The following is a 21,009-nucleotide window of genomic DNA, read 5'->3' on the forward strand; positions in this document are numbered from 1 at the left end:
ACTAACTTACAGACTCACTCTTAAAAAACAAGCAAAAAGAGAATCTTAAAAGATAGAAAGTAAAAAATCCCCAGCCAGAAGAAACTTCTAAAATTTTGAGCATCTTCTTAGATTTTCCCATTAGTGAGATCATATAATGTATGCTGTTCTATAATTCTTTAACTTTAATAAAATATTATAAATAGCACATTTCTGAAACAAAAAATGAAATCTATTTAGAATTGTTTCTGAATATATTTTATTATTTTTGGAAATGCTGAGTCAAATAATTTTAAACCTTGATTATGAAAATTCCTTTTATTACCCATAAAAGGAGAGGAAATAATTTCTAAGAGTAGTGGTACTTTAGAGAGATTATACATGGATCTCTTAGAAAATCTAGTTAAAGGAATCCATCATCTTCTCAGAAAATATATACAGTATTTTGTATATAATTTCAGGGTCCTTGAATTGCACCACCACCACCACCACCACCCTGAAGCCCATCTCTGGTCAGATAGAAGAGGGGAGTGGGTAGGGTATTTTGTTGGACTATCATAGGCCTTGCTCTAGAAAATTCAACAATCTTGTTAAAGTAGGTAATCCTTTTTCTTAACACAATAGCAGGTGTTTCTTAGGGGGTGCAGGTAGGGTTAGCTAAAAGACGAAACTCATCACAGCTGTCAGAACGTCTATAAAAACGCTTAATACTTCTTGTTCCCCACAGGCCCCAAATGAAACAGTTCAGTTCAGTTGCCCAGTTGTGTCCAACTCTTTGCGACCCCATGAAGCACAGCATGCCAGGCCTCCCTGTCCATCACCAACTCCCGGAGTCCACCCAAACCCATGTCCGTTGAGTCGGTGATACCATCCAACCATCTCATCCTCTGTCGTCCCCTTCTCCTCCTGCCCTCAGTCTTTCCCAGCATCAGGGTCTTTTCCAGTGAGTCAACTCTTCGCATGAGGTGGCCAAAGTATTGGAGCTTCAGCTTCAACATCAGTCCTTCCAATGAACACCCAGGATTGTTCTCCTTTAGAATGGACTGGTTGGATCTCCTTGCAGTCCAAGAGACTCTCAAGAGTCTTGTCCAGCACCACAGTTCAAAAGCATCAATTCTTCGGCGCTCAGTTTTCTTTATAGTCCAATTTTCACATCCATACATGACCACTGGAAACACCATAGCCTTGACTAGATGGACCTTTGTTGACAAAGTAATGTCTCTGCTTTTTAATATGGTGTCTAGGTTGGTCATAACTTTCCTTCCAAAGAGTAAGCGTCTTTTAATTTCCTGGCTGGAATCACCATCTGCAGTGATTTTGGAGCCCCCAAAAATAAAGTCTGACACTGTTTCCCCATCTATTTCCCATGAAATGATGGGACCGGATGCCATGATCTTAGTTTTCTGAATGTTGAGCTTTAAGCCAACTTTTTCGCTCTCCTCTTTCACTTTCATCAACAAGAGTGCTTCTAAAAACCTTTACTGTATTTAATGAATAGTAGGCTTTATAATCAAATTAAGCAGATTGATAGATTCCATTTATTCTCCTAGGAGTCTGTTTTTTCAGTATTCTGCTTCTCAAGGTTCTGCATTCCAAGAAATCCATGTAACATGCCCCAGTAGCTTATCTTCATTTCTTGTTCTTATCTACTTTAAAGTGGTTTTTTAATTGAAAAAAAAAAAAGGTAACATAGTGAATTTTTTGAGATAAAGATTGAGCGGTTACTTTAACCCTTCTATAGTGTAGTAGTTCTGGACATACTCATATTTGAATGGTAGTTGAGTAGGACATGTTAATATTTATGTTCTTTAAAGTTTTAGATAGTGTTCTAGGGGTTTTCTTAAAATGGTATATACAGTTGTATATTAGAATGCATTATCAGACTGGTAGGGTGCATATATTCAGATTCCTAAAATGTGATATCTACAGTTTTCCCAGCATTTTCAATTTTAAGGAAATCATAGACCCTTAACTAAGTCATATTTAGTTACAATGCTATGAATCATTTGTTAATAAACATTTCCGTTGTTACATTGTAATAGCTTGATCCTCTAAAGTTTCAAATAAAAGCTGATTTTAGACTCCTAGTTATTAATGTTCTAGGGGTATTGCCAAAAAAAGCTACATGTCCTATATTCTGTGCCAGTTTCTTAAATTAGAATCTTGGATTGCATCCTCAGCGTGTCACTGTAGTGGTATTGCTGGGTTGCTATGATACGGTGCTTGTTCTATAATTTGTAGCATGAATCTTATATGAGAGCCTACTTTAGATTTCAAATATGTGAGCAGCAGTAATTGGGAATGTGTTACCTTTTTTGTTTTAAGAAAATTTGTACCTAATAAAACTGTTATTTCTGTTACGAGTTCTGATACTTAGACCTTCCAACTGTTCTTAGATGTAAAATAATGAACAACTTGAAATAATTTAGTTATCGCTAGGAAGTTTATCGTATTAACTTTTATGAAAATGGACAAGAAGAGGAAGATTTTATGATAATGAATATTTTAAGATTTCAATGTTCTCGGTATTTGAGGTCTTGAAAGAAATGAATGTAGACTAGATTTTCTGATTATATTCATTTAAGACAGTGCCAGTAAAACCATATGACAAGGGAAAACTCCAAGTTATATTACTGTTCTGAATGTAATTATTTTTATTCAGTGAACTGTTCTTAAAACCAGCCTTACATAGCCATATTAATAAACTATTATTATCATCTCTTTTTAAAAAAATGTTATTGAAGTATAGTTTATTTGCAATGTGTCAATTTCTGCTGTATGGCAAAGTGATTTAGTTATACATATATATATATACGCACACATTTATCATTAATATTATGGGCTGTGATCAACCTAGACAGCATATTAAAAAGCAGAGACATTACTTTACCAACAATGTTCCGTCTAGTCAAAGCTGTGGTTTTTCCAGTAGTCCTGTACAGATGTGAGAGTTGGACTATAAAGAAAGCTGAGCGCCAATTGATGCTTTTGAACTGTGGTGTTGGAGAAGACTCTTGAGAGTCCCTTGGACTGCAAGGAGATCCAACCAGTCTGTCCTAAAGGAAATCAGTCCTGAATATTCATTGGAAACACTGATGCTGAAGCTGAAACTCCAATACTTTGGCCACCTGATACACAGAAGTGACTCATTAGAGAAGACCCTGATGCTGGGAAAGATTGAAGGCAGGAGAAGAAGGGAATGACAGAGGGTGAGAAGATTGGATGGCATCACTGACTCGATGGACATGAGTTTGAGTAAGCTTCAGGCGTTGATGATGGACAGGGAAGCCTGGCGTGCTGCATTCCATGGGGTCGCAAAGAGTCAGACTCAACTGAGTGGCTGAACTGAAACTGATTATGGTTTATCACAGAATATTGATTATAGTTCTCTGTGCTATAAAATATGACCTTGTAGTTTATCCATCCTATATATAATTTGCATCTGCTAATCTCAAACTCCTAATCCTTCCCCTTTGCATTCTCCTCTTCCCCTTGGCAACTACAAGTCTGTTCTCTATATCTGTAGCCTGTTTCATTTAGTATGTTCATTTGCATCATATTCTAGATTCCACATGTCAGTGGTATCATATGATACTTGTCTTTCTCTTTCTAATGTACTTCATTTATTATAATAATCTCCAGGTACATCCGTGTTGCTTCAAGTGGCATTATTTCATTCTTTTTATGGCTGAGTAATATTCCATTGTTTGAGTGTTTGTGTGTGTGTATATATAAAATACTACAGCTTCTTTACCCATTCATATGTTGGGGCATTTTGATTGTTTCCATGTCTTGGCTATTGTAAATAATGCTGCTATGAACGTAGGTGTGCATGTATCTTTTCAAATTATAGTTTTGTCTGGGTATATACCCAGCAGGGAGATTGCTGGATCATATGGCAATTCTCGTTTTTTGAGGAAACTCCATACTGTTTTCCATAGTAGCTGCACCAATTTACATTCCCATCAACAGTGTAAGAGAGTTCCCTTTTCTCCACACCCCCTCCAACATTTATTATTTGTAAACTTTTTGATGATGGCCATTCTGACCTGTGTGAGGTGGTACTTCATTGTAGTTTTGATTTGCGTTTCTCTGATAATTAGTGATGAGGAGCATCTTTTCATGTGCCTTTAGACCATCTGTATGTCTTTGGAGAAAAGTCTGTTTAGGTCTTCTGCCCATCCAATTGGGTTGTTTGTTACTGAATTGGAGAAGCTGTTGGTTTAATATTTGTTATTTTGGAAATTAAGCCCTTCTTGGTTGCATCATTTGCAAATATTTTCTCCCACTCCATGGGCTGTCTTTTCATTTTGTTTATGGTTTCCTTTGCTGTGCAAAAGCTTATAAGCTTCATTAGGTCCTATTTGTTTTTGCTTTTATTTCGGTTGCTTTGGGAGATATTATTTCTATCAGAAAAGAAAATTAGTTGCTCAGTCATGTCTGACTCTTTGCGATCCTGTGGACTGTAGCCTGCTAGGCTCCTCTGTCCATGGAATTTTCCAGGCAAGAATACTGGAGTGGATTTCCATTTCTTTCTCCAGGGATCTTCCCAACCCAGGGATCAAACCCTGGTCTCCTGCATTACAGGCAGATTCTTTACAGTTTGAGCCACCAGGGAAGCCCCAGTAAAATTTCTATCAGAGAATTTTTTTTAAACTTTTTATTTTGTATTGTGGTATAGCTGGTTAACAGAGTGTTGTGATAGTTTCAAGTGAACAACGAAGGAACTCAGCCATACTTATGTATGTATCCATTCTCCCCCAAACTCCCCTCCCATCCAGGCTGCCTCATGAGGTTGAGCAGAGTTCCATGTACTATACATAACGTAGGTCCTTGTTGGTTATCCATTTTAAATGTAACAGTGTGTACTTGTCTTTCCCAAACTCCCTTACTATCCCATCCCTCCAGCAACCATAAGTTCATTCTGTAGGTCTCTCTTTCTGTTCTATAAATTCAACTGTATCATTTCTTTTTAGATTCTACATATAAGGAATGTCATACAGTATTTCTCTTTATGTCAGAGAATGTTTTGCCTGTGCTCTTATTATTAACTCTCACATGGTGGTTTTTAATTTTCATTTACATGTTCCATGGAAATTTCTAATTTAGTATGCTATTAGTATAGGCAACATAAAGACAAAACAAGAATATTCTAAGCATCTGTTGTAAACATACATTTATGGTGAAATGAAGTTTATGTGATTATTATGTGTATATGATTTTTAAACTGTAATTGATCTTTAAACTTTTACTATCTTTGAATAATATCTTAGGTATTTGATATAAAATACCTAAGATAGAGATCAGGACTGGATTAAATTTTTTAAACATCTTTATTTAGATATTATTTATGTACCATAAAGTTCATCTTTTAAAGTATATAATTCAGTGACTTTTGGTATATTCACAGATGAGTGTTACTATCACTATAGTCAATTTTAGAACATTTTCATTATCTCAAAAAGAAATGTTATACTCTTTAACTATTACCTCCATTATCCCTTCATCCCTGCCATCCCTACACTAAGCAATCACTTATCTATGTTCTGTTTCTATAGATTTCCCTATTCTAAACATTTTGCATGAATGGAAGCATACAATTATGACCCCTCTTTCTTTTTTGGCATGCTCAGTTGTGTCCAACTCTTTGTGACCCCCATGGACTGTAGTCTGCCAGGCTCTTCTGTTGATGAGATTTCCCAGGCAAGAATACTGGAGTGGGTTGCCATTTCCTTCTCCAAGGAAATGGCAGTAGTTGTGACAGGAAAAGAAAGTGAAAGTGAAAGTCACTCAGTCTGTCTGACTGTTTGCAACCCCATGGACTATACATGAATTCTCCAGACCAGAATACTGGAGTAGGGAACTTTCCTTTCTCCAGGGGATCTTCCCAACCCAGGTCTCCTGCATTGCAGGCAGATTCTTTTGCCAGCTGAGCCACAAGGGAAGCCCAAGAATACTGGAGTGGGTAGTCTATCCCTTCCCCAGCAGATCTTCCCAACCCAAGAATTGAACCAGGTCTCCTGCATCGCAGGCGGATTCTTGACCAACTGAGCTAGGACTTTTTGTCTTTTCCTGACCACAGCCTCAACTTTAAATTCCAGTGACTTTCAGCTAACTGCTGTCTTGTTTTCAACAGTGCAGTGGAGCATCATTGTTCAGCAGTCCAATCAAATTCAGGCTCCTTTGAAGGAATAGTTCTTGATGTTAGTGTTCGATATTGTTCTGACACCAAGAGGGCTCCTCTAAGCTGCTCCTTTATCTGGTATTGTCTTGCAGACTCTTCAGCCTAGAGTTTAGCCTTATAGCCTCGTTGAATCTACAGATCTCTATTACCTTTTACCACAACTGCCACTGATTTGAGAGATTCAGCTTAAATTTAAGCTTGAACTTCTCATGCTCTGTTGAAAATGAAGCCAGTTCCTTTGGGAAGAGACAAAACAGCCGATTTATGGCTTGTTTCTCCCCCTTCCCCAGGCAAAATCTTGTGAGCCAGAGCTCTGGAGCTGGGAGTGGGGAAAATGACATGCTTCTCCCTGAGTAATAACCCATTTTTGGAGCTGAATGTGAGGTGGAGAGGGGGCAGGCGCCTGAGATTTTCTTGGCTTTCCTCTCCCAGTATAGAACCACAGTCTTATAGTCCAGGACTAAGGTAATTGGAGCCCCAGTGTTCTCAGTGGTTCTGCACCAAGAGTAGAGTCTTTGTCCCACAGGTCGAGGTTGGGTAGAAGATCGGACTTTTACCCAGGTAAGAGAAGGACTTCTACCCTTCTTGACAGCACTGGACTGGGAGTTGACCTCAGCAACAGGTAGCTGTGGGCAGAATGAGAACTGCCAGTGTTCTGCTGCACACCTGAAGAAAGCTGTCTGACTGGGAGCTGGAGGTAGAGGGATCCTTGGGTGTACCTCTCTGGAGTGGAATTTCTGCCTAGATGAGCTGACAGGAAAAAGGGTGGAAGCTGTCTTGGTTCAGATACCAAGACTGGCTTTTCGCTTCAGATATTCATAGATACTCTTGGATAGATGATTCCTCATTTACTTTTCACCTTAGGATCATTTCCAGAGGCTTAAAAAAGTTATTTTTAAAATGATTTTCATCAGTTTCACGGGAGAGCAGGTCTGTGGAGCTCTTAAGCTTGTCTTGCTAAAAGTTGATCTCCCTGTAGACTAAAAGATTTGGCTTCTTTTATAGTAATAATTTGTACCTTACAGTTATCTAGAAATTCATAGCTTGCAGGTATATAATAATGCCAGTAAATTTGAAAACTTAGAGGAGAGGAGTTGGGAAAATCCCTTGAAATAAACAGCTTTCTCAAACTGACACAGGAAGAAGCAAAAGTCTGAGTAAGTCTTACAGATATTTAACTGAGTCCTAATTAAAAACCCTGGCAAGGACAGTACAAGAAAAGGTGATTACAGACCAATATCCCTTACAGATGGAAAAATCTTATACAGGAAATTAGCAAATTGAATTTAGCAGCAAATAGATAATATATCATGATTATGTGGGATTTATGCCAGGAAGCTAAGGTTTGTTTACATTCAAAATGATTTGCTGAATAAATATTGATAGAATAAAAATGTCCTATTATTACTTCAGTACAAAAAGAAAAGTAGAAAATTCCTTTTCTGTATAGTCAGCTTTTCTAGTACTTTTCCATGCAAATTCCAGCCATTCAGGAGCCTTGATCTGCAATGTCTATTTAGCTCAGTCGATTTGGCTTTTGCTTTTTTGAACCTGTATTGTTTTTTCCTATACTGCAGTCTGGAAAGTGTTAACACATAGAGCTGTTGCAGTTGTGGAACTCACTCTCTTTTCCTGCTCTCAGGAATAGCAGTCCTGTACTACCTGTTTTCCCCATCTGAAGACAATTACTTCATGTATTTTGTCCAGTTTTTAGTAGTTTACTATAGGAAGGTTGGTCTGCCAGAAGCAGAAGTCTTGCCCACACTTTTTGTCAACCTTATGCAATAAGTATGAAATGATATATGGCATTTCATACATAAACTCATATATAGAGTTTACACATATATACATATTTCTCCTTAACTAGAAGAAGCGCAAGCTGGAATCAAGATTGCTGGGAGAAATATCAATAACCTCAGATATGTAGATGACACCACCCTTATGGCAGAAAGTGAAACAGAACTAAAAAGCCTCTTGATGAAAGTGAAAGAGGAGAGTGAAAAGGTTGGCTTGAAGCTCAACATTCAGAAAACAAAGATCATGGCATCTGGTCCCATCACTTCATGGGAAATAGATGGATAAACAGTGGAATCAGTGTCAGACTTTATTTTTTTGGTTTCCAAAATCACTGCGGATGCTGATTGCAGCCATGAAATTAAAAGACACTTGCTCCTTGGAAGGAAAGTTATGACCAACCTAGATAGCATATTAAAAAGCAGAGACATTACTTTGCCAACTAAGGTCCGTCTAGTTAAGGCTGTGGTTTTTCCCGTGGTCATGTATGGATGTGAGAGTTGGACTGTGAAGAAAGCTCATTGCTGAAGAATTGATGCTTTTGAACTGTGGTGTTGGAGAAGACTCTTGAGAGTCCCTTGGACTGCAAGGAGATCCAACCAGTGCATCCTAAAGGAGATCAGTTCTGGGTGTTCATTGGAAGGACTGATGCTAAAGCTGAAACTGCAATACTTTGGCCACCTCATGCGACGAGTTGACTCACTGGAAAAGACTCTGATGCTGGGAGGGATTGGGGACAGGAGGAGAAAGGGACGACAGAGAATGAGATGGCTGGATGGCATCACCTACTCGACGGACATGAGTTTGAGTGAACTCTGGGAGTTGGTGATGGACAGGGAGGCCTGGCGTGCTGTGATTCATAGGTTCACAAAGAGTCAGATACGACTGAGCGACTGAACTGAACTGAACTGAGTGTGGTTAAATGTCTTTTCTTCTTTATTGGTGCTTTGTGTTTCACATGCCTTTCTATAGGTTTATTTTCTTTGTCTTACTGATTTATAGATTTTTTTTGTGTGTGTGTGCTGGATGCCATTCAGAGTTGGTTAGAAAACTCTAAATATAATTTTCTTATTCACATTCAGTTTTTTAGTTCTTTTGGAATTAGATGTATAAATAAGTGAGGGAATCTAACTTTTTAATATGAATAGTGAGTTGTCCTTGCATAATTTATTTTGAAATTCCCCACTGACTTTTTAAAAAAAAACACACCAATTCTGTTGTATATTAATCTTCTATGTATGGGCACATGTTTGTAGGTGCCTTAGTTCCCTGGCTGGTGGTCTTTTTGTCTATACCTACACAATACCATTTAGTTTTAATTACCTTGTGTGATAAGATTACTGTTCCCTTCGTCTTGAAAATCATCTTGGCTATTCTTGGTTTATTTTTCCAGATGAATTGTGAGAGTAACTCTTAAGTTCTAGCAAAACACCCTGTTGTAATCCAAAATGTATCTCTGTTATTTATGTCTTTGATATATTTCTTCAGAGTTGTATAATTTTCCTCATAAAAGTCACGTTTTGTTCTTTGTTCAGTTCAGTTCAGTTCTGTCGCTCAGTTGTGTCTGACTCTTTGCGACCCCATGAATCACAGCACACCAGGCCTCCCTGTCCATCACCAACTCCCGGAGTTCACTCAAACTCATGTCCATCGAGTAGGTGATGCCATCCAGCCATCTCATTCTCTGTCGTCCCTTCTCTTCCTGCCCCCAGTCCCTCCCAGCATCAGGGTCTTTTCCAGTGAGTCAACTCGTCGCATGAGGTGGCCAAAGTATTGGAGTTTCAGCTTTAGCATCAGTCCTTCCAATGAACACCCAGGATTGATCTCCTTTAGAATGGACTGGTTGGATCTCCTTGCAGTCCAAGGGACTCTCAAGAGTCTTCTCCAGCACCACAGTTCAAAAGCATCAATTCTTCGGCGATCAGCTTTCTTCACAGTCCAACTCTCACATCCATACATGATCATTTAGATCTCTCAAATCACTTGCCCCTGGAACCAAGTCACCATATGATGAGGAAGCTTAAGCCATAGTGAGAGGTCATGTATGGGGGTTCTGTCACTAGCCCTAACTAGTCATTCAGCCAGAGGCCAGAATCAACTATAAGACATATGAATGATTGAGCTTTCATATGATTGCAGTCCCTAGTTTTCTAGTTCTTTTAGCTTGAGGCCTTAGATATCATGGAGCAAAGATAAGTTGTCTGAATCTCTCACCCAGTGAAATTGTGATAGATAATAATTATTGTTGTTTTGACATCTTGGAATGTGAAGTCAAGTGGGCCTTAGAAAGCATCACTACGAACAAAGCTAGTGGAGTTGATGGAATGCCAGTTGAGCTGTTTCAAATCCTGAAAGATGATGCTATGAAAGTGCTGCACTCAATATGCCAGCAAATTTGGAAAACTCAGCAATGGCCACGGGACTGGAAAAGGTCAGTCTTCATTCCAATCCCAAAGAAAGGCAATGCCAAAGAATGCTTAAACTACTGCACAATTGCACTCATCTCACACGCTAGTAAAGTCATGCTCAAAATTCTCCAAGCCAGGCTTCAGCAATATGTGAACCATGAACTTCCAGATGTTCAAGCTGGTTTTAGAAAAGGCAGAGGAATCAGAGATCAAATTGCCAACATCCGCTGGATCATGGAAAAAGCAAGAGAGTTCCAGAAAAACATCTATTTCTGCTTCATTGACTATGCCAAAGCCTTTGACTGTGTGGATCACAAGAAACTGTGAAAAATTCTGAAAGAGATAGGAATATCAGACCACCTGACCTGCCTCTTAAGAAACCTATGTACAGGTCAGGAAGCAACAGTTAGAAGTGGACATGGAACAACAGACTGGTTCCAAATAGGAAAAGGAGTACATCAAGGCTGTATATTGTCACCCTGCTTATTTAACTTATATGCAGAGTACATCATGTGAAATGCCAAGCTAGATGAAGCACAAGCTGGACTCAAGATTGCCGGGAGAAATATCAGTAACTTCAGATATGCAGATGACACCACCCTTACTGCAGAAAGTGAAGAGGAACTAAAGAGCCTCTTGATGAAGGTCAAAGAGAAAAGTGAAAAAACTGGCTTAAAACTCATTCATCAAACTCAGATTATGGCATCCAGTCCCATCACTTCATGGCAAATAGATGGGGAAACAATGGAAACAGTGTTTCTTGGGCTCCAAAATCACTGCAGATGTTGACTGCAGCCATGAAATTAAAAGACACTTGCTTCTTGGAAGGAAAGTTATGACCAACCTAGACAGCATATTGAAAAGAAGAGACATTACTTTGCCAACAGAGGTCCGCATAGTCAAAGCTATTGTTTTTCCAGTAGTCGTGTACGGATGTGAGAGTTGGACCATAAAGAAAGCTGAACACTGAAGAATTAATGCTTTTGAAGTGTGATCTTGAAGAAGACCCTTGAGAGTCCTTGGACTGCAAGGATATCCAACCAGTCCATCCTAAAGGAAATCAGTCCTGAATATTCATTGTAAGGACTGATGCTGAAGCTGAAGCTCCAATACTTTAGCCACCTGATGGGAAGAACTGACCTATTAGAAAAAACCCCGATGCTGTGAAAGATTGAAGGCAGGAGGAGAAGGGGGTGACAGAGGATGAGATGGTTGGATATCATCCCTGACTCTATGGACATGAGTTTGAGCAAGCTCCGGGAATTGGTAATAGACAGGGAAGCCTGGCATGCTGCAGTCCAGGGGTTGCAAAGAGTCAGACATGGCTGAATGACTGAACTGAACTAAACTGATAGGTATGCTTAAGGTTTAACTGGGCTTCCCTGGTGGCTCAGTGGTAAAGAATCTGCTTGCCAATGCAGGAGACGTGGGTTCAATCCCTGAGTTGAGAAGATCCACTGGAGGAAGAAATTGCTACCCACTCCACTATTCTTGCCTGGGAAATCCCATGGACAGATATAATACTTGGAATAATTTCTCATCCTAAATTAATAAACTAGCATTTGTTACTATGTCATGAGCTTGGCTAATTTATATTTGTATTTTATATGATTAAAAACCATGTATCTGCATGTATAAGGCCAAGGAATAAACTCAGACATTGAAAATTCATCATGAACACCATGTTTCTTAAGAAACTGACCTTCTTCTCTTGAGAATGAATTAACATACCAATGTGGTTGAGATTGGAAGTTTTCATATATTCCATGATACTTAATATAGTCAGATACAACTTGTACTATGTTAAAAAACCTGAACTTTTCTTAAATACCTGTTAATTTGGTGGTACAGTCTTTCTAAATAGGTTTTCATAAACTGACACCAAAGAGTACAGTGTAAAACTTCTTTACATTTTTCTAAAGACTCTAATTTACTTCAAAAACTTCTTACAAAGTTCGCTCATATCAAATGAGTCAGGTGATCAGCTAGGTTCTGTACTCAACTACATAGGTGTTATTTTTTTCTCAAATAGTTTATTCTGTGAACCTTGAGATATCTTGTGACTCCAGCAGGAATCCACCTTGGAAGTCATTTTGCATCACTTCTGCAGTATTCACTGTGTTCCCTGGAAGCAAGTCACTTTAGTCCAGCCCACATTGATAGCAGAAGAAGTGGACTCCACCTTCTGAAGAAAGGAGTATTAAATAATTTTTGGACAAATTTTAGAACTACTGCGCTTGATAGTTTGCAATAGTTCTGGGCTTCCCTGGTGGCTCAGATGGTAAAGAATCTGCCTGCACTGCAGGAAACTTGAATTCGATCCTGGGTCAGGAAGATCCCCTGGAGAAGGAAATGGCATCCCACTCCAGTATTCTTGCCTGGAGAATCCCGTGGACAGAGGAGCCTAGTGGGCTATAGTCTATGGGGTTGTAAGAGTCCAACACAACTGAGAGACTAACACTTAACACTGCACTTGATAGGCTTGAAATTAGTACAAAGGAAGTTTTATAAATTAATGATATTAGGCTTAACATATCCTTATTCTCTGTCTCACAGTACAGGGTATAGTTGTGTTTAATGGTCCTGGTAGACTTAAAATCCTTTGACTAAAGTTTTTTACTGCGAGAGGAGAGGGTGGGATGAATGGAGAAAGTAGCACTGACATATATGCAATAACGTGTTTAAAATAGGTAACTAGTAGGAAGCTACTGTGAAGCACAGGGAGCTCAACTCAGTGCTCTGTGATGACCTAGAGGGGTGGGAGAGAGGCTCAGGAGGGAGGGGATATATGTATGCTTAGAGCTGACTCACGCTGTTTGTACAGTGGAAACTAAGACATCCTTGTAAAGCAGTTATCCTCCAATTAAAAATTTAAAAAATAAACTTTTTTACTCATTGAGTAGTGTTTGCATGGGCACTGTCTTTATTTGCTTCTAAAGAAAATGAAGAAATAATGATAGGAAGGTGCATTCCAGCCAGTACATGTACAGACGGGCCACCTGGGGAACTTGGAACTGTCACCGTGAATGGAACTTAGGGTGTAAAGGCGGGATGATGGGAAGTGAAGTTGGAAAGGTAGTGCCCCTCAGTTTCTCCTTCTCTCCTTTCACCCTCAGCTTTTGTCATCTTTACATTTTTAAGGCTAATATTTTCTATGGCCATAATTAAGTTTTATGTAAATTGTTAAGTTCTAGAAGTTGAAAGCCAGTGGGCAGGGTTTATGTGTGACTGCATAGGCTCCAGAGCTGCATAATATATTTCCTTTCTTATTTAGTTTTTTTAAGTATTTCCTGGAATTTCTAATTGTCTATTTTTTCCCCACCTTTAACATACTCTCAGTTTTTTCCTCCAAATCTCCATGTGATAAGATACCCTAATGATTCTGCTTTACAGACCAGTTTCTTAGGGCCTTCTTTCCTCCTGCTCTAAACTGATCCAGTTTTTCTCTAGGTCTGCTTTTCTTGAATTTCCATAATTCCTGGATTCCATTCCTTTCCCTTTCTCCCTATTGCTGCGTCATGTCCTCAGAATTTCCTATAAAAGGTTGTTTGAGGGTGCTAAGTTTTCCAAGTAGTTGCAAGTCTGAAAGCACTGTTTTTGAACCTGTATATCTTGTTATCAATATCAGAGGTATTTTTAAGCGATGACGATAAGTATGAATATATTGGTATTTCAAGTCTATTACATTGGCCTAGTAAAAATAGCCAAGTAAAAACAAAAATGTGATCTTACCACCTGAAAGTAAGACATTGCCATGTTGAAACACCACTGAGTATGCTTCATTTGCTCGCATGCTTGTAATGGGGAAACTGAAGTGTAAAGTGATCGGTGTAGACACTGTCAGTACTTTCTACATTTAGTGAACAAAATTATTATACATTCTTTTTCTCACAAATTACTCTTACTCATGTTTACGAAATACAGCCAGGCTATAGTTTTTATTTTTTCAGCTTATTGAAATATATTTTTTTGTCTCTTTTTCTTATGAGAAAATTCTGAAAATTGATGTTTCAGAAAGATCCCTAAGAGTTAGGCTGTATTAAACATCTATTTTATAATTTTTTAATGATAAAACCATTGATGTTTTCTTACTAGGATAACCATTATAAAAATATTTTGACTGATATAAAAATGTTATGTGTCTTGAACCTAGAAGTAGGCCAACCAATAGTAGACGACAGGAGCATCATCTCGTCTCTCACTTAACCTTTTACAATCTGATCAACTCTTCCACCGTTGTTTTACCTTAGCTTCCAAGAGACTCAGTGCAAAGTGCTTAAATACAGCAGTCAAATACCTTGTATAGCTTTCCTGCTTTTAATTAATCCTGATTTTATTTTTAATTGTTCTGTTTATATTTAATCTTGTAAGCACTCTCAAATTCTTTTTGACTCCAGGTTATATTTTTTAAGGTTTTATGTCTTGCTTTTTCAACTTGCTTCTAAGCTCTTGAAGACAGGAAATCATCTCTAACTTTTAAAACTAGCCTCAGAGGACTGTTTTAAAGTTAAATGAATAGACATAGGAAACACTTAGAATTGTATTTGGCATGAAGGAAATGCTAATGTTAGTAGCATTATGTTTTATTATGTAGCATTCAGACTACATAGAACATGTACTTATAGAAGGTGTTTTTAGGTAAGAAAAGATTTTTCTATTCCTCAGTACTTAAAATTTGAGGACTGGACATTTCTATTTTAACTCAGTGCCAAATGAGTTGAAATGTTAACTGCTTTCTAAATATATCTAATGTTTGATAAAATCCAAAGGTGACCTTTTCCATCCAAATATTAGGTAATGCTGGGACATAATTCTGGAGGAGAAAGCAACTTTAAAGAAATCTTTAGGCTAAGTAGCACATTACTGAATGGAGAAGCTATGAAAAACATGAATTTATTCTCAGAGGAGGCTGAAGAGATAGGTGCCCAGAAAAAGAAACTTACTTTTTATATGTAACATGTTCCTGAATCTCCTATTTGCTAGTCTTGAAGATCATATTGTGTCTTCGAACATGATAGCTGTAGGCTACTAGCCTGTCATGTAAGAGAACCCCATGGACTTTAGCCCACTAGGCCCCTCTGGCCATGGGATTTCCCAGGCAAGAGTACTGGAGTGAGTGTGTTGCCATTTCCTTCTCCAGGGGATCTTCCTGACCCAGGGATTCAACTTGCGACTCCTGCATTGGCCAGTGGATTCTTTGGCACTGGGGAAAAAACCTGGGAAACCCCCTATATATCCCATGTTAGTAGTAAAAGAGATGAAAAGGAAAGCCTGCTCAGTGAATGATCCTTGCCCTTGAGGAGCCTTCTCTGAGTTGGGAAGATCCCTTGGAGGAAGGCATTGGTAGGTGGTGGTGGTGGTGGTAATTTAGTCTCTAAGTCATGTCTGACTCTCTTGCGACCCCATGGACTGTAGCCCACCAGACTCTTCTGTCCATGAAATTTTCCAGGCAAGAATACTGGAATAGATTGCCATTTCCTACTCCAGGAGATCTTCCCAACCCAGGGATTGAACCCATGTCTCTTGAGTCTCCTGTGTTGGCTGGCGGATTCTTTACCACCACGTCATGTGGGAAGCCCCAGGATGTCATGGCTGTAGTATAAATGATGAATGTGTGAGTCGTTAAAGTAGCAGAGGGAGTGACAAGAAGAGGATAGATTCCAGATAAAAAAAAAAACAGAATCAATAATATTTAATGATTGATTATGGGTAGTGAGAGAGGAGGAACGTAAAATTTCATTCCTGGCATGAATAATGGGATTATATGGTAAATTTCTCACTAGGCTTTTGAGAAAAATTTTACTTTATATATGTGAATAGCTTCTACAAGATAGTAAACATATGAAGGTAACTTCTGAGTAGGTCATTTCTAAGTTCTCTCTGTTTTTATTTATAGATGCCACCTCAAATGAACAGCAAGAGCTTTTCTGTCAGAAGTTGCAGCAGTGTTGCATACTGTTTGATTTCATGGACTCTGTTTCAGACTTGAAGAGCAAAGAAATCAAAAGAGCAACATTGAATGAACTGGTTGAGTATGTTTCAACTAATCGTGGTGTAATTGTTGAATCAGCGTATTCTGATATAGTAAAAATGGTAAGCTTCTAGACTTTAAGTTCCTCAGATTTATATAAATTCAAGTAAGATCTGAGGTGTAATTACAATTTAATGAGATTGATTTTTAGTAAATGTACAATAGTTGATGTGCTCAAAAGAATGTTTTTTAAAATAGTCCGTTTGAAAGATTATCCATTCCATTGATGGTGTCATTGCTTTATGATAGTTTTGGAATTCAGTGGCCACAATGACTGGTGGCTACCACATTGGAGAGTGTGGATCTAGACCTTAGGAGAAAGATGTAAGCTCAAGATTATATGGGTTGGTAGGTAATTAATGTCATGTAGCTGAATGGAGAAGGAATAGCTAAAGGGGGAAGAAAAGACTAATGAAAAAATATGGGGCTCTCCACATCTCAGAATTGGATAAGGGAGTCAAATATAAACCATTCTTATTTAGGACATTTTGATATCATATATGTAGCATCTATAGCATTGAATTTTAATCAAAACTCAGGACTCTTAAATGATGTAAACAAACATTTGAAATACCTGATGGGAAAAAAAAAACTGTTGAAGAAAGGTTGTTTAGGGTACTATTTATTAATTAATTAACCATATTCGTCAAGCTGTTTAGCGCATAACAAAATATAAAAATTCATTTGGAATAATTAAAGTCACCAGGCACACAGTTTAAACTTGTGTTAGTTATGGAAGGTTTCACAGAGTCAGACATGACTGAGCTACTAACACACAGAAGGTTATAGCAAGTATGATCTAAACTAAATTATACTCTTTGCATTGGTCACTTAAGAAGGCTTTCTTACCTCTCCTTGCTATTCTCTGGAACTCTACATTCAGTTGAGTATATCTTTCCCTTTCTCCTTTGCCTTTTGCTTCTCTTTCCTCAGCTGTTTATTAGGCCTCCTCTGACAGCCACTTTGTCTTCTGGCATTTCTTTTTCTTGGGGATGGTTTTGGTCATCACCTCCTGTACAATGTTATGAACTTTCATCCATAGTTCTTCGTGCAGTCTGTCTACCAGATCTAGTCTCTTGGATCTATTCGTTACCGCCACTGTATAATCACAAGGGATTTGATTTAGGTTATACCTGAATGGCTTAGTGGTTTTCCCTACTTTTTTCAATTTGAGCCTGAATTTTGCGTTAAGGAGCTGAAGATCTGAGCCACAGTCAGCTCCAAATCTTGTTTTTGCTGACCATATAGAACTTCTCTGTCTTCGACTGCAAAGAATATAATCAGTCTGATTTCGATACTGGCTACCTGGTGATGTCCATGTGTAGAGTCATCTCTTATGTTGTTGGAAGAGGGTGTTTTGCCAACAAATGCTGGGTCATAGAAAAAGTAAGGGAATTCCAGAAAAAACATCTACTTCTGCTACATTGACTATGCTGAAGCCTTTGACTACGTGGATCACAACAAACTGGAATATCCTTAATGAGATGGGACTCCCAGACCATATTACCTGCCTCCAGAGAAACCTGTATGCAGGTCAAGAAGCAGCAGTTAGAACTGGACATGGAACAACGAACTGGTTCAAAATTGGGAAAGGCTGTATGTTGTCACCCTGCTTATTTAACTTACATGCAAAGTACTTCATGTGAAATGCTGGGCTGGACGAATCACAAGCTGGAATCAAGATTGTGGAGAGAAATATCAAAAGCTTCAGATATGCAGATAATACAACTTTAAAGGCAGAAAATGAAGAGCAACTAATGAGCTTCTAGATGAAGGTGAAAGAGAAAAGTGAAAAAGCTGGCTTAAAACTCAACATTCTGAAAACTAAGATTATGGCATCTGCTCCTATTACTTCACAGCAGATAGATGGGGAAACAATGCAAACAGTGACAGACTTTATTTTCTTGGGTTTCAAAATCACCGCAGAAGGTGACTGCACCCTGAAATTAAAAGATGATTGCTCCTTGGAAGAAAAACTATGACCAACCTAGACAGCATACTGAAAAGCAGAGACATTACTTTGCTGACAAAGGTCCGTCTAGTCAAAGCTATGGTTTTTCTAGTAGTCATGTATGGATGTGAGAGTTGGACCATAAAGAAGGCTGAGTGTTGAAGAATTGACGCTTTTCATCTGTGGTGTTGGAGGAGACTCTTGAGAGTCCCTTGGACAGCAAGGAGATCAAATCGGTCAATGCTATAGGAAATCAGCCCTGAATCTTCATTGGAAGGACTGATGCTGAAGCTCCAGTACTTTGGCCACCTGATGTGAAGAGCTGACTCGTTGGAAAAGACCCTGATCCTGGGAAAGATTAAGGACAAGAAAAGAAGGGGGTGACAGAGGATGAGATGGTTAGATGGCGTCACTAATGGACGTGAGTTTGAGCAAGCTCCAGGAGATGGTGAAGGACAGAAAAGCCTGGTGCGCTGCAGTCCATGGGGTTGCAAAGAGTCAGATACGACTTAGCTACTGGGCAACAACAAAATAAGTTATACGTACATATTTGAGTCAGATTATTCTGTAATTTACCATATGTTAATAAATTTTGGGATTTAATTTGTTTTCCAAAGCAAAAGGTGTGTTTTTTTTGTCTTTTTAAAAATTTTTTTTAACTTCTGGGTACTTAATTTCTAGTTAAGAAGCCTACTCAGTTCTTTAAAGCTTTTTGGTGTATTTGGGATACACAGTTAATTTTATTGGTGGCTACAAGGTTTACTTTTTTTTTTTACAACCAACAATAATAAGTATGATTTCAAAGGCAAATTATGCCCTTCTATGGGATATATTCCCTTTTTGAGTTCTAGCTATGACTTTCTGCCACTTGTTGTGAAATTGGCTTCCCTGGTGGCTCAGACAGTAAAGCATCTGTCTGCAATGCAGGAGACCTGGGTTTGATCCCTGGGTTGGAAAGATCCCCTGGAGAAGGAAATGGCAACCCACTCCAGCACTCTTGCCTGGAAAATCCCGTGGACGGTAGCCTACCAGGCTCCTCCATCCATGGGGTCGCCAAGAGTTGGACACGACTTAGCGATTTCACTTCAAACGATCTATTGGCTCTTCCCCATATATAGGTTTTGAGTTTTAGCAAATCAAAATTTTAGATTTTTACTTTCTAAGTCTTAGGGTTGTGTGTGTGTGCGTGCTAAGTCAGTTTAGTCGTGTCCAACTCTTTGCAACCCTGTGGACTGTAGCCTGCCAAGATCCTCTATCCATGGGATTCTCCAGGCAAGAATACTGGAATGGTTTCCATGTCCCCCTCCAGGGTATCTTCCCAACCTAGAGATAGAACACACATCCCCTGTGTCTACTGCATTACAGGCATATTCTTTGCCAACAAACCACTGGGGAAGCCCCTTATAGTAATTGACAGTTAACAGTTATTTCGCATATCATAGGTGCCACTTCATAAGAATGGTTGCGAATTTGCTTATACCACCAAACAACATTTGTCTCATCCTCTATTCCCTAAGTAATTTATCTTAAATGACCAGTGCCTCAAGTGTTAGGGCCTTACGTGTTTACTGAACCATTTGGTCTGTCAGTCTGTTAGCATTCTTCAAAGAATTTTGAGTTGGGTTCACAATCTATTCTTTGCTAGAGAAGGATTGTAGTGTACTTTGGTAGTAAGGCAGCTTGAAAGATGAGTTAGAATCTAAAATGAAGAGTCTCAAAGCGTACCTTTATTTCAGAGAGATTAGTATTTTTTAAAAGGCTCAGAGTTCAGTTCAGGTCAGTCGCTCAGTCGTGTCCGACTCTTTGCGACCCCGTGAATCACAGCACACCAGGCCTCCCTGTCCATCACCAACTCCCGGAGTTCACTCAAAACTCATGTCCACAGAGTCGGTGATGCCATCCAGCCATCTCATTCTCCGTCGTCCCCTTCTCCTCCCGCCCCCAACCTTTCCCAACATCAGAGTCTTTTCCAGTGAGTCAACTCTTCGCATGAGGTGGCCAAAGTATTGCAGTTTCAGCTTTAGCATCAGTCCTTCCAATGAACACCCAGGACTGATCTCCTTTAGGATGGACTGGTTGGATCTCCTTGCAGTCCAAGGGACTCTCAAGAGTCTTCTCCAGCACCACAGCTCAAAAGCATCAATTCTTCGGCGATCAGCTTTCTTCACAGTCCAACTCTCACATCCATACATGACCACGGGAAAAACCATAGCCTTGACTAGACAGACCTTTGTTGGCAAAGTAATGTCTCTGCTTTTTAATATGCTATCTAGGTTGATCATAACTTTCCTTCCAAGGAGTAAGCGTCTTTTAATTTCATGGCTAAAATCACCATCTGCAGTGATTTTGGAGCCCCCCCCCCCAAAAAAAATCTGACACTGTTTCCACTGTTTCTCCATCTATTTCCCATGAAATGATGGGACCAGATGCCATGATCTTAATTTTCTGAATGTTGAGCTTCAAGCCAACTTTTTGACTCTCCTCTTTCACTTTCATTAAGAGGCTTTTGAGTTCCTCTTCACTTTCTGCCATAAGGGTGGTGTCATCTGCATATCTGAGATTATTGAGATTTCTCCCGGCAGTCTTGATTCCAGCCTGTGCTTCTTCAGTAAATGAAATCAAATCATCATCAGTTCAGTTCGATCGCTCAGTTGTGTCCAAC

General features: G+C 39.0%; 1 protein-coding gene across 1 annotated transcript in view; it reads left to right on the plus strand.

The window, feature by feature from the left end:
* Positions 1-21,009, plus strand: part of PPP2R5A (protein phosphatase 2 regulatory subunit B'alpha) — a 68,434-nt gene that overhangs the window by 12,815 nt on the left and 34,610 nt on the right. Inside the window, exon 2 of the mRNA XM_055419044.2 lies at positions 16,262-16,458. Within this exon, the coding sequence (XP_055275019.1) occupies positions 16,262-16,458 (197 nt within the window). The remainder of the gene's footprint in view (positions 1-16,261; positions 16,459-21,009) is intronic.

This window comes from Moschus berezovskii, chromosome 17, assembly GCF_049115385.1.
Source record: "Moschus berezovskii isolate FMDL1 chromosome 17, NW_MosBer_1.0, whole genome shotgun sequence".
NCBI lineage: Eukaryota > Metazoa > Chordata > Mammalia > Artiodactyla > Moschidae > Moschus > Moschus berezovskii.